General features: G+C 42.5%; 1 protein-coding gene across 1 annotated transcript in view; it reads left to right on the forward strand.

The window, feature by feature from the left end:
- Positions 1-446: 446 nt before the first annotated feature.
- Positions 447-14,249, forward strand: part of b4galnt4a (beta-1,4-N-acetyl-galactosaminyl transferase 4a) — a 160,665-nt gene continuing 146,862 nt past the window's right edge. Inside the window, exon 1 of the mRNA XM_085461382.1 lies at positions 447-2,021. Coding sequence (XP_085317508.1) covers positions 1,880-2,021 — 142 coding nt within the window. The 5' untranslated portion in view covers positions 447-1,879. The remainder of the gene's footprint in view (positions 2,022-14,249) is intronic.

The raw sequence follows: 14,249 nt of genomic DNA on the forward strand, positions 1-14,249 counted from the left end.
ATGAGTGTTACTGAAACTAATTGATTTAGAAATACATTTTTGAAGGAATTAACAAACCCAACACCAAAATTAGAATAAAATGTGATTTTCCTCCCCTTTTCGGTGTACAGTGGTTTAATTAATCTTCCAAAGGCCATTTGTGCGGTTTCATTTGGCGAGTTATTTCTACATTTCCTGAAAAGCGACTAATCATTGCTCATCTAATTAACATGGGTCCTTGAATTCTGGGGGGGATATGGTAAAACAGGAACGGTGAACAAGTTTCAGGATGGTCGTTCAGCTATTGGATGCTGGATCGTGTGAGTGCCAAGCAACGGCGAAGGCAAACAAGTAGACCCGCCTCCTCTGAGCCCATGGCGTATTTGTAATTGGACAACGGACTTGTCATTCCTCGTCCTCTCAGGTTAGGTTGCTCTGCACCGTAAGATGCTCAATTGATGGGCGTACTGAGCTGTGCAGGGACTGGAGATACCCTCCTTCATTGTAGCAAAACAAAACCATGTTCTCTCCCGGTTATTCCTCAGCTTGTTGCTGGGCTCTCCGCGACACCCTTCCTGGACCTCAGCTGGTTTTTATTTATTTATTTTTTTTACTCCCAGTGCTCGTTGACACGCAGGTCTGATGATGCTGTTGCGGCGTTTTAATGGGAAAAAAAGCTCATGAGAGAAAAAACAACACAAGGTAGTGCATCCCAGCAGTGCCACGTATTGTGCTTATTTGTTTAATCCTGGTGAAGTGCTCGCTCGCTTGTGGTCTTTCTTGTGTTAATTGTGCAGTCGGACAGTGCTGCTAGCCTACTTTGGGAGAATGAGGTAAAAAAAAAAATGCACCTGCCGTGAAGACAACGGAGAAACCAGAGCACATGGGCATCTCTTCCCCGGACCTCAAATTATTGCACAGTCGCTTTTGAGTAACCCACCTTTGTTACGCCGCCATGGAGCAGTTTTTTATCTGCATCTCGTAATATTTACTCGTCGCTGGGCTTTAAACCCACCCGAGTACGAGGATGACAGCTGATCGCCCCTCCTCTCCCCGGACTTCAATAAAAACGCGCTCCAGCTGAACGCGCTGCCATCGATTGGAAGCCAGGCTCTCTGTGTGCGCTGTGTTTAACAATAGATGGAGCGCGGAGGGTTGTGACATTTGGCCGATTGCCACCCTGACCTTTCCCCCCTTCCTAGTCCAGTTACCTCGAGGTTTCTCTGGCAGTAGCCCGCGTTTCACTGACGGCCACTTCACTTCATTTGTGCTCGGCGGTAAAAAGATTAAATGACCCACCTGCAGAAATGCTAAGTGCGACCACATCTCCTCTCGGAAACTACACTTCTCCTATTACTCTTTGATACTTTGCGCTAAAGCCGTGGTCGTGGATGATCCTCGAGTAGCCGATAAAACCGTCGTGGTGTCAGCATGGGCTTGAGCTTTAGGGGATTTGCGTAGATTATCGTCGGACTGCTATTTTATTCCCACGGTCGCAGAACTCAGCGGCTTTTGATCCGCAGTCCCTTTTTCCTCCGCTTCCTCTCGGACGCCTGTAAAACTCCAGCAGGGAAGCCTGAACCCGCGGTTTTCGTGTAGGGGAGGGGAGACAACGGACTGCATTCATAAACGATGACTGCCACGGAGGTGTTTGCTACCAGATCTGAGGATACAACGAGTTTGGCGCTGCTGGCACCCCGTGGATGTGGGAGGACGAGACGCGCATTGGGGCTGTAGTTAACACTCGCAGGGATGCCGTCGCTGTAACTGGGAGAGGTAGTCCTTCAGCAGAGGCGCGAACAGCCCAGAAACACAACACAGCAGCGCCCGAACAGTCAGCAGCCTTCTGGACTCGTTTTAACCATCTACCGGGCGCCTACCGGAGGATGTTTCAGCGAGGATGCTGCGCTTCCCCGTGAAGAAGATCCGGAAGCAGTTCAAGCTCCTGCTGCTGCTGGTACTGCTCACCTCGGCGGTTTGGTTCACTTACCTGCACATCAACCAGGGCAAGACTATCAAACTACACTTCAACTACGGAAAAGGTAGATTTTTTAAGAGAAACCTGTCTGTTCGTTTCATGCAAGTTTTCTAAGAGGAGTACCGGAAACAAACATTTAACAATCATTTTATGAAAACTGTTTTAATCATTAACTAAAGTAACACTGCTATAAAGTTAACACCTAGAATAGCGAGCTCCTGTAGGATGGGTAGGAAAAGTAAGATTTTAATGCCATACAGTCTCTAAACAGTCACATAGTTGTAGCTCAGATGTTTTCATGAAACAAACGCTCTTCTGGCTTTGACACATTGCTCTCCTTTGTTTGCTGTGATCGGTAGAACCTGATCTACTACAACAAGTAACACTCTCACAGAGAGAGTGAGAGCATGTCTTATAAATTAGCCAGAGCTTTTTTTTCTTTCTCTAGGCTAAGAAAAAAGCACCTGTTTATGTGTCCTGGTCCAAAGTCAGGCCCTCACCTTCAACATCAATAATCAAAGTGGTGCTTGTGAAGGTGGCTTCAGAGGTCACAGCAACGCCTGAAAAATATTAGAAGGTGGGCAGTGCAGCGAGAGGCACATTTCCACCTGCTGCTGTTGTGCTTCTTATTACCAAGGCTTGATTGCGTTTATCCACAGTGCACAGCAGTAGCGGCTGGCTGTAACAGTAGATGATGCTGAGCATTACAGGAATGGCTGATGATAAAAAGTACTGGAACTAATACACCACTGGCGAGCCTACTTCAGATTTAACGCTGGGTGCTGGTGTGCCTGTATCTCTTGCAGCTGTCTGTGTAAAGTGATATGCAATAATTATGATGTCCTTGAAACTGTGGGCACCGTCCGTGCACATGCACACATGGCTGATTGACATACAAGGATCATTCCATTGTGTCTGATCTCAGTGCTGGGGTTTCCCCAGTGACAGACCAGATATAGTTTATGATCATGAGAATCCTGAATCATATGGAGGGCTGGAGACTGCCAATATCATTTATTTACTGCTGCTAAGTTAGTTGTAAAGTTGCGTCAGGGCTTTGAGTGTAAATGCCCAGCAAAGTATTCCTACACTGACTCTTTTATGAAGCAAATATTATTGTACTCTGCAGGTATACTGCAGATCACTCAAGGAATAAAAAAAATGCATATTAAACTGCTGTTTTCACAAAGAATCAGAATCAGAAACTTTATTGTCATTGTCATGAGAACAACGAAATTAAGAATGGTCCCCGATCATTGCATCATCCCTAGCAATATCAAAATATAAATAAAACAATAAAATTCAATAAATAAAATAGATAGAATACTTAAAATACTAATAAGATATAACAGTAAAACATTCACATACATTCCCACACACATGCTTCAGACCGTGCATAGATTAACACAAGAGTGGCGTGATGGACATTTTTTTGTAGTATTCAGATGTGTTATTGCAGTTGGATAACAGCTGTGTTTGAGTCTATTAGTCCTTGCTCTGATTGCCCTGTACCGTCTGCCTGAGGGCAACAGTTCGAACAGGGAGTGGCCAGGATGTGAGGTGTCTTTTATGATGTTTTGGGCCTTTTTAAAACAGTGGGCGTTGTGTAGAACTTCCAGTGTGGGGAGAGGGCAGCCAGTGATCTTTTGGGCGGTGTTAATGATCCCTTGGAGTGCTTTCCTCTGAGCCCCTGTGCAGCTAGTGTACCAGATGCATATGCAGTAAGTTAGAACACTCTCAATGGTGGCTCTGTAGAAGGACACCAGCAGTCTCTGTGTGATGTTATTCCTCCTGAGAATTCTCAGGAAGTACAGTCTCTGTTGGGCCTTTTTCAGCAGCTCGGAGGTGTTCACACTCCAGGAAAGGTTCTCCTCTATATTGACTCCCAGGAAGCGGAAGCTTGCCACCCTTTCTACACAGTCCCCATTTATGAATAGTGGTTGGATCTCTGCCTTTTTCCTTCTGAAGTCTATTATGAGTTCTTTGGTTTTTGAAGTGTTGAGGAGGAGGTTATTGGCCTTACACCATGACGTCAGCTGCTCCACCTCGTCTCTGTACGTAGACTCGTCTCCCTTGGAAATGAGCCCCACCACTGTGGTGTCATCTGCAAATTTCACAAAGATGTTGCTGTGGTGGCGAGGAGTGCAGTCGTGTGTGTAGAGAGAGTAGAGCAGTGGACTGAGCACACAGCCCTGGGGTGAGCCAGTGCTGTGTGGTTACATTTATTGAAAATATTCACACTCGTGGTTTTGTATCCATAACCTGTGTTCACATATATGGAAGCTCTTCACTACCTGTGATTTATTTATTTATTTTTGCTATTGCTGCATGTCGTTCCCGATTTTGCATTAATTAGCCCAAGAGCATGACAGTTCCTTTCATTGAGTGAAATCACGGACCTCAGCACACACAGATATTTTCAATATACTTATGCTCGTCTTTTTAAGGGTTCCTTTAATAAACTGCCTTTGTGACGTGTCTGCTGCGGCTGTCTGGTGAGGAAGGAAGCTGTTATGCTTGCAGTGCCGATCTATGTGTCTAATTGACTGTCTTCCTTTTTAGTAGGCATCTGAGCAGGTCAACTTACTTAACCTCTTATGAATAACATGTCCCTTCTCGTACTAAGGGTTTCTAAGTGAGATGTAGCCATTACTGGAAATGGGGCTCTATGAAGTGTGTAAATATTCATATTGGGCTGCCAGTTTTTTTTCTTTTTTTCCCACACAATCTTCAATTGATTCTTAGCAGTGAGGTGGGGCAGGTAGAAATAATGTAATTTCATTTTTGGCCTGATTACGACATTATTTCGATATGAAGTGACACTGGTAAATTTCCATTCTGGTCGTCTGTATTTTGGAGGAAATTAGATTTATCTTGACCCAATCTTCTCCTTCTTTTTTTTTTCTTGTTCGTTCTTCATCATCCACTAGATGAAGTGTTACTGCCGTATGACCAGCAGGGCTTTGAGAAACAGAAGCATGAAGAGCCCAGCGGAGGCCATTCCAGCTTAATTGTGACTAATGTTGTGAGAAGCTGTATCACCATAGTTTCTCAAAAAAGCAGAAAAGTGAGAATCCAGTTTGAACATGGAAACAGAACGGATGAACTCTGTCTGATGAGAGTCTTTGTGTTGCAGAGAAAGAAAAGTGCTCTCAGTGGGTGCTGGTGGCCTTGAGCAAGATTCTGTTTTGGTTTTACCCAGCGACTTACCTTTTGCGTGGCATAAGTAAACCAAATTATTCGAACGTTTGGATATTTTATCTGAGCTGTTTTTCACTGGTCTGCTTGGAGTGAGATGTATTGTCACTTGTGGAAAAGCGTTGTTCTCGTGCTGAAGGCAGGAGGTCGGACATGTGACGCCCACCTGCTCACTGGGAATTCACTGGGGTATTAACTGTGCTATTCACACATGGGCGCAGGACCTTGCGCAGGAGTGCTGGCATGTTAAAGATCAGCTCAGGTTCAATCTGACCGCATCTGCATTAGAAGTGTCATTAGGCCTCTTTGGTTCAGGGTTGTCGTCATTCAGAGCACTAAGTCAGCCACAACCGTGCTAAATTATTATACCACTAAATTATTAAATACAGGATGGATCTGTGTGATAGACCAGCGGCAACAGGGCGATGGGCAGTCCACTTAGGTTTTTTGTGATTTTTAAAGCTTGTAAGGTGGAAGCATGAAGTGAGCTATTGATTCTGTCACTATAAGCACATAGGACATGTAGCTTGTGAAGTGAGGGATAAAACATGAGTAGACTCTTTGTAGCATTTTTCTGACCCTTTGGACTCTCTTTGAAAAAGGAACTGTTGGCCAAGAGGTTTTTTCTCATATCCCATTAGTAGTAGGGAATCTACAAACCCAACAATCTTTATTTTCTATCTTTATAATAAGATGATTGACTATGATATACTGAATAGACCAGTCAAAGAAATATAATTTTATTTTATTGAGACATTTGTAAATATATGAGCGTTACTTAGGGCATTTAATTGTATTTTCTTGAAAGCCATGCTAGCTGTTGCACCTATGATTATGACGAAAGCCAAAAGGTATAATTAAATAGTTTTATGACGGCACACTGGCCAGACTGGCCTTTATTTAATCTGAATTTTAATGAAGATGTGTTTTGGCAGGTAAATCAGCAGTGCATATTAGATGAGTGCCACATTTACCTAGCCACCCAGTCGTACAGCAGCCCCCCCTGTTTTCCAGCTTCAACAGGTCCACTGGAATGGGCGAGAAGGCAAAGGGGGAAAGCTTGCTGCTGCATACAGCCCTCTATTGATTAACTGCGATTACACACGCGGCGGTTCATGCATGTGCATACACGCAGCCACCCCTCATATAAACACAGATGTGGTGCCTGTGTTTGTCAAACGGCACATAATCCAAACATACCTTTCCTTGCATCACCGTGGATAAAGAGGAAGTCGAAGAGGAGGAAATCTCAGGATTTTCAACAGCTTGACTGCTTGGTTGCCCATGGAGACAACATATGGGAAAGGCGCATGTGGTGCTTGGCGCTTACTTTATGAAGACAAGTGCATTCATAGGTTTCCAGGAAGCATGAATCTATTAAATATCTAGATGGAATTTGAAATTAAAACAGACGTTGTCATAAAAATGTAATAAATCTTGAGGGGGGAAAAAACTAACCAAGTCACATACATAATCACATTCAAGCATTCAGATGTAGTTGCAGTTGGACATAAAGTTTGATTTAGCTTGTTGTTGTTGTATCTCGGCAGCGGCAGGCTCAGGTTGGCTCGCTGTCATGGTAACCATGCCCTCCGGTGTCACTTTTCCTAATTTTAGCTCTTGAGGTTCTTATGGTTGGTCACTCTTGCACCAAACTGGTAACAGACACTGCTTTTACATGAAGGCCTGAAATTACCGAATACAAAAAAATAAAGAAGTGACTAGATAAAAATATATCCAATTAAAACAACATTAAAGTAAACATAGGCATTTATCAGTAATTTAAAATGTAAATGGTCCTTTGGAACAGTATTATTTGAAACTGTAGTGGGGTTTCACTTCTCTGTACAAGATTCTGACTGAATGCTGTCGTCTCTGTTGAGAGCCTCGGCTCAATCAAGCAGTAGTCGACACCTTAACACAAAAGGAATGACAGCGTCTTCATTTGTATAATGAGGTAAAATATGTAAATGTAAAAAAATTAATAAGTTAATAAATGTATTTGCACTCTATAGAGACTTTGTGATCTATCAGGATTTAAAATCTTAAACACATAGATAGCAGTTTTTTATTCATCATTTATTCATGTAGTGGTGAATATAATAATATATCTTCCTTTTCAGCTTTCTAAATAATGCAGTTATCCACAGTGCCCACTTACACTTTGATAGTTGTTGGTAAAGAAGCAAACAAACAGAGATATACACCCTCTGCTTAGTAAAAAGCAGTTATGGAACTTTTTATAGTTTTATATCTTAGGTGTATTTTTTTTAATTTTTATTTAGTCGAGCCCAGCGAGAGCGCAGTGTGCAGGTCTGCATCAGGTGAATGGTTTGAGCATGTTGAAGTGAGGGACAGGTGTGAACCCAGCTGGGTAGTTGGGATTTTAGAGATTACTTTGGTATCTTGTTTCTTTGCGAAAGAGCTCGGGCACTTTTCATCAAAGTAAAATCTGAAAGCACTGAGTTATGAAATTGCAGCCGGACTACTGTTGCAATTTATATTCTTGCAGTCCCACATAGAACTGTTTCTGAAGGTATACAAGCACATGATTCAATTTCCAGGTGGACGTTTGCTGTGATCTGAAAATTGAAAATGGAATCTCAAAATGTTCCTGCCTCTGTTCACCGTTATTGAGAGATAATTAAATGTAACAATTAACATTATGCATGAAACTGTCATTTAATTTGACATCTTATTCCATTTGAGTCATAAAAGTATACCCGTGTGGCATCTGTTAGATTGCGTCTTGGGAGCTGGGGTAACTGCCACAGGCTCAACCATGAATCTGCCCCACAGCTTATTTGTCCAACCCAGTAAATCTCTCTTTCTTTGGCTTATTCCGCAGCCAGGATAAACTGTTTCTGTAACAGCTCAGACTGCATCCTCGATGTGCTTCGGACGCGGTGAGATCTGCCTGTTAAAGGTGGAGACAAGAGAAGGATTAAGGGAGGGAAATGATACCCTACACCTTTGATGCGTTCAGTACATGAATTTGATTACATTTCCTTTTGCACACACAGTCAGAATTTGTGTATTTCCTCAGTAACACTTTTGGCTTCCTCTTGCAATTCATTTCGCATTTTCTTTCTAATGCTAAAGCAATTGCACAGTGCTGCTGGACAGAATGTAAAACAGCTCAAAGATATTTCACACTCAGCATGTGTTGCATTCACATGCCCACAGTGCATTTCATGACTCCTAAGTGTTGCATGTAAGATTTAACAGATGCGGATATAGAATTGAGAAATGAAAGAGGTCGGGTTGATAGGTCAGTGAAAAGCACTGGAAAAAACACAAGTCCAGAGTGTGTTAACCTCAGGGTTAATGAAATTTGTGTTGGCCTGCCTAACGAGCCACCATCAAGGTACCAGCTTTGCCCCATGCAGATGAGATCTCTGGCCCGCTGCCACAGCTTTGCCGCAGGAGATTTGACTGTGTATGTGCAAGAGTAAGCGAGTGAAACAGAGAGATTTTGTGCAAAAGGGAGCAAGTGTGTATGTGTGATGTAGTCTGTTTTTTCTATTTCTTTTTTTTCTTTTTGCGTGTGTGTTTTTGCATGTGTCTGTGAGTGCACACCTCCCCGCTCTCGCTGCCGTCTGCACTTTAGGCCCAGTGTTTAGCCGAGCAGAAGAGGAAGCAGCTGAATGATGGCACTGTCTGCCCACTGGCACGCTTGCTATGATTGGGGCGAGGTGGGGAGCCGGTTGGGGTGGGGTAAATTGGGGAGGAGCGACTGGGCAGAAGAAGGACACCCTTCTCATGCAACAGGTGGGACATGCAGCAGGATGCATCATGGGAGGATGTGGCTATGACTCATGACCGAAGCCATTTAGTGCTTCTGGTGCACATTCATAATAATCTGCCTGTGCTGTCCATGGAGCTCTGTATATACATCAGATTTGTGGCTCCTACCATTAGTCTGGGTCAAAGCTGCTAACTAGCTTTCTCTCTGGGTCAACTCAGCACAGTGGAGAGCTACAGAAAGGCATCGGAAACTTTCACCAACATTGCTTTATTCCTTTAGGAGGTGGCGAGCACAGCGTACAGCTGGATACTAACAGTTTACTCATACCGGGGCTGCTTAGACACACAAAATAGTTGCTGTAGCTACTTCTTTATGGGGCGATCGTGGCTCAAGAGTTGGGAGTTTGCCTTGTAATCGGAAGGTTGCCAGTTCGAGCCCCGGCTTGGACAGTCTCGGTCGTTGTGTCCTTGGGCAAGACAATTCACCTATTGCCTACTGGTGGTGGTCAGAGGGCCCGGTGGCGCCAGTGTCCGGCGGCGGCTGTGTCTACAATGTACCTGCCATCACCAGTGTGAATGGGTGCATGACTGAATGTGTAAAGTGTTTTAGGGTTCTTAGGGACTAGTAAAGCGCTAGACAAATACAGGCCATTTACCATTACTTTTATCAGTGTGCTCTCACAGAGAGATGAGACTACCTACCGCTCACGCTAACTCATTCATCAACACATACATAACCACAAATACAAAAGAAAGGGGGTGGTCCCTCCCTTCCCAAAACATTGGACCTATGCCACAAATACATTGCCAGTCAGGCTACCTTCTTAAAGAAAGGCTTTTCCTGTAATATATAGAAACCTATTCAGGTGTAGCTAGATTATACAGCGGGGGTATCTAATAATTCTCCAATCACATTGTTAAACAACGCCATTAAGATTTAATTAAGACCAATTTCCTCAGCAGAGACTTGTAAAAACCCACACAATTTGGACAATTTAATAGGACACAGCTGTGAGACACAGGGGAGGTGAGTTTGAATCAGAATGAATTGGTGAGTTTAAGAAGTGAGAAACGGAGAGAGAGAAAAGAGCGAGAGCCAGAAAGACAGATGTCAGGTGGGAGTATCGACTGTAGACGATCGTGATCCCTGTCGTGATGGGATTTGTCAGTTTCTTCCGTGCTCAGGTTTGGTTCCGCTTTTTACTCCCCACCTCTGCAAAAAGTATTTTCTTTCATGGGGTTTCTGTGCCGTGTTGGGGCTGTATCAGCTTTGGTGTTTCCTTACTGTAAGCGATCCGGACCTTGCAGGATTTCAATCAATCATCAAAGAGTGTGTGTCTGTGCGCTCCCTGCTGCTCAGAATGAGCTTTCTGTGGCGGTGGTTAATGGAAAAGGTCACCTCTCCCGGAGGCTGTGACGACTTGCAACAAAGGCAGGGAAGGGATCAGAGGAGAGAGATGGATAAACCTTGGAGATGGAATAGACTGACTTTATGGAGACAAAGGTGTTGGTTGCATTGTAACCAGCTTTGAGTGCTATTTTTTTTAAGCCCTGCAGAAAATTCCAGAAAATGGAAACACTTGATATGAAAGAGTAAATTGACTGAAGCTTGACTGTCCCTGCGTGCAACTCTCTTTGTAGTTTTCGCTTGTATTCCCTGTTTTCTTTTGAAAGCACTGGCATGCACATTTTTACTATTCATCATAAACTTATGAATATTTACAAGTGTGGGGAAGATCTGGAGGTGGGCTAGGAATTCATCAAATTTATGAAAGCTTCTCGGGTGAAGTGAGGGGGAGAGTCTGAGGTTTGCTTCACTCTGACATTTAAGGACTTTTCCCACCATTTAGATTACTATAAATCCTGCATTTTATGTGTGGCTATATATTTAAAAGGATAAAAAAAATGTGGCAGTTACGATAAGGTTCCTCACTGCTCCACAGTTGGTCTGATGGAGCTACCCTGCTGACAGCTTTCAAATATGACGCTTTTGTAGTTTTGTAACTTTTTGCTTCGTTAAGCTGAATTATAAAGGTTCCTCTTAAGGTTTTTTCCTTTCTACATTGTCATATTTTATATCCGTCTCCCTCTATGTATAATTATTATTATTATTTTTGGTTACGTGTTGGAGTGCCAAAGGAGACAGGACATGAGAGCAAGAAAAAGAGAGAGGACGAGGGCTGCACTTTGTCATTCTTTTGTCTTTTGTCTCGAAGGCCTGCTGCCCAGCTTGATTCACAAAGCAGCTTGATGTGAGCCGCTTTGTGAAGGAGCGCGGCATTGCTCCCCGAGGCCTGTTAAACACTGTTCCCATTTTCCTATTGTGGCCGGTCATGAGGAAAGGTATTCAAGAGCAAAGGAAAGTTTCCAGTTTACTCTGGGGCTCTGTTTGTGTTTGCATAACTGTGCATGCTTGCTTTGAGTGGAGATCCGGCAGTGTGCACTGAATTTTAACATCCCTTCACTAACCGAGCTTTTTAATTTGCTATCATGTAATGGCCAAAATTTATTTGAGTTTTTCCCTCTTTTCTGAGCCTCAGTTACACTAATCCTGCTGATTCAGCTGTATAAGAGGATAAAGCTCAAAGCCACGGAAGTGGACGTTAACGTATGTTGCAAGATTCCTTTTCAAATCTTTTTTTTAAATTCTTTTATTGATAACTTTTGATTTTCAAGAGCTGCTCTTCTTCTAGCTGTATACAAGAAGATATAAAGCACGCTGTCATGCTGAAAGCAGAGAAGCAAGAACATGGTAAACAAGCTGAGCAGCTAGACGTTTTCTGCGCACACTCGACCGTTTATAGCCGTAATTTTTTTAAACAGTTATAAAAAGGATCTTTCTTGAAGTAAGAATGTGTCAGAGCTTTAGAGGATTACATTATTTTTTAAAGTAAGCCAGTGCAATACTCACCATGTTAGCTGAATTCAGTATACTTTTTCATATTGTTCTCCACACAAAAACCTTTCACGAGTGAATCTTTATGCATTTATATATTAAAAAAACTTCTCACTCAACATATCTTGCTTGGATGTTTTGCAGTGTAATACAAAATGTAACCCTCCCCCCAACTCAAACTAAATCAGGGAGGTAATATTTAACTGTCAAAGCTAGATTTTCGCCACCTTGGAACTGCATCCTTAATAGGCCACTTCTCTCGCCTACGGCTTCAACCGATGTGAATTACCTGACCGAGTTTGGGCCAAGTTGTCTTTTCCATTAGATACCGAATGAGAAACTCACTCACTCTTAAATTTCAGCACCCACTGTATCAGGCAGTTTTCCCAGTATCCAACACGGTAAAGGCTGCAGCTGAAGGCACTGCTATAAATTCCTTCCTCCAGGACAAAACGTCACGCTGAGCCTTCAATATCTAACTCGGCGGAATATCAATGCTAAGAGCCGTCTGGCTTGTCATCCGGGATTTTCCTTCTGCTAGCTCTAACAGTATAAAAGCAACAGCAAAAAGACAAGGATAGCAAAGGATAGCAAAGGCATATAAAATAAAGAGAACTAATTATCTTAAAATAATTTTTTATCAAAGCACACGTCTGAACAAAACATTTGTTCTCTTAGTGTTATTGCTCACTCGTAGGACGGTGCCCACTGGACATCCTTAAAAGCTCATCTCACAGAGGTACATCTTATGTCACCATGCTTTCTTCCACCTCCTCCTCCACCCTCTTATCTGCCATTTCCCTCCTGCTTTTACATTTTCTTCTTGCTTCTCTTTCACTTCTGTCCTCTGTGGGAAAGCAAAAAATAAAAATAAAATGACACCTGCATCTCCACTCCCTGTTTTTACATCCGTTTTTACATTTGCAAATGAGACGTGGGACAAATGCTAGCTTTCCATCCAGGTGCATTTGGCATGGAGATTCACCTTCTTCAGCAGAGCAGAATGATTCAACTCTATTATCTCTCTGTCAAAGAGGCTGCTGCTACCTGCCCCGCCGGTGGAAATGAGGTATTTTTACATTTGTTGGGGAGGACAGGAGAACTGGCAATAAGCCGATGGGTATAATGCATTGGTCTAGCACTTTTTTTTTTTTTTCTTCAGATCATGTGATCTTGTTCTAGATCACAAAGAAGAAGGAGAAAGCAGCCAAGGCCTTGTATATGTTTAGTGCTGGAGGACATATAGCAATATTTCTAATGTGCTGCATTTAATGTGGGTCTGGCAAGTAGATGGATAGATCTGTTTGCATATTGTGTGTGTTTATACACTTGTACACTTGCATATAACAAGACGGATGGTTTCTTAATTCAAAGCAGGTTGTGTCTTTGTTTGTGGAATTATTTGGCATTTTGCTCAGAGTGATGCAGAGTTCACGCTTTATTGCGCTGTGCATTAGAAATCATTCAGTCCATACAAATAAATGCGTGGCTCCTGGCTCACCTCTCTCCAAAATAAAAACAATAGGAACTGGCAAGAGAAATTATATGCATGTATAAAACTGCTAAAAGGGCATTTAAAGTAAAAACAGCAGTGACATTATAATATGCAGTAGATGTTAATATATGCACTTTGTCATGTTAGAGCGTGGCCTATACATCAGGATATATGATTCAATTTTCATTAAAAAAAAAGGCTGTGTGACTTACTAAAGGTCACACTTTTAATCTGAGCAATAACAATCATGTCCTGTTCAAAAGCTTAGTAAATGTGGCCGGCGAAGACGAAAATAAATAAACGAGCCCGCTGTCATGATGACTGTTGTCACACTCTTCAGGGGTTGCCCTCTTATAATATAATATCGTTGTGCACTCGGCAGCAAAGTGTGACTAACTGCTTTTGTCTCCCTCAGACCAGAGTGTGGATGTCAGCGTTCTGCTTTAGAAATAAACCAGTTTGCAGCTGGAAGAATATTCCCGCGCAATCTCCAGACATCTCTGTTGTTTTCAGCTTAATAGAATCGAGTATAATCATGAGTGACAACAAAGCGTACTTGTGTAACTCACAGATATTTTTTGAAAAAAGAATTTTAAACGGCAAAATAATTACTATTACATTGACTGTTAGTTGTGTTTGCCGAGTCATTTTGCAGCTTGTCACACATGAACAAAAGCTTTTATCAGACTTTTTGTTATTATTTTTTAATTTTTTTTGTTAAAACTGCTAAGCTGTAGGCAAAAACTGTGTCAACGCCTCTTCCAGAGCCAGTGTCCTTGTCAGGAACTCAATTCCCAGCTTAGTGTCGATGTTTTTATGCATAACGTTTTGCAGTTTTGTACCTTTGTGGATCTTTTTTGAATGCGCACGCCTGAGGGTAAATAGGAGACTTTTTGTTTGCAACAGTTTTCCATACCTAACAAGCTCATGTTAGTGATGGAAAAATTGAGTGTGGG

This window comes from Copadichromis virginalis, linkage group LG7 (genome assembly GCF_057382275.1).
Source record: "Copadichromis virginalis isolate Kocher_CV1m ecotype Utaka linkage group LG7, C_Virginalis_male_GT1.1, whole genome shotgun sequence".
Taxonomy (NCBI): Eukaryota; Metazoa; Chordata; class Actinopteri; order Cichliformes; family Cichlidae; genus Copadichromis; species Copadichromis virginalis.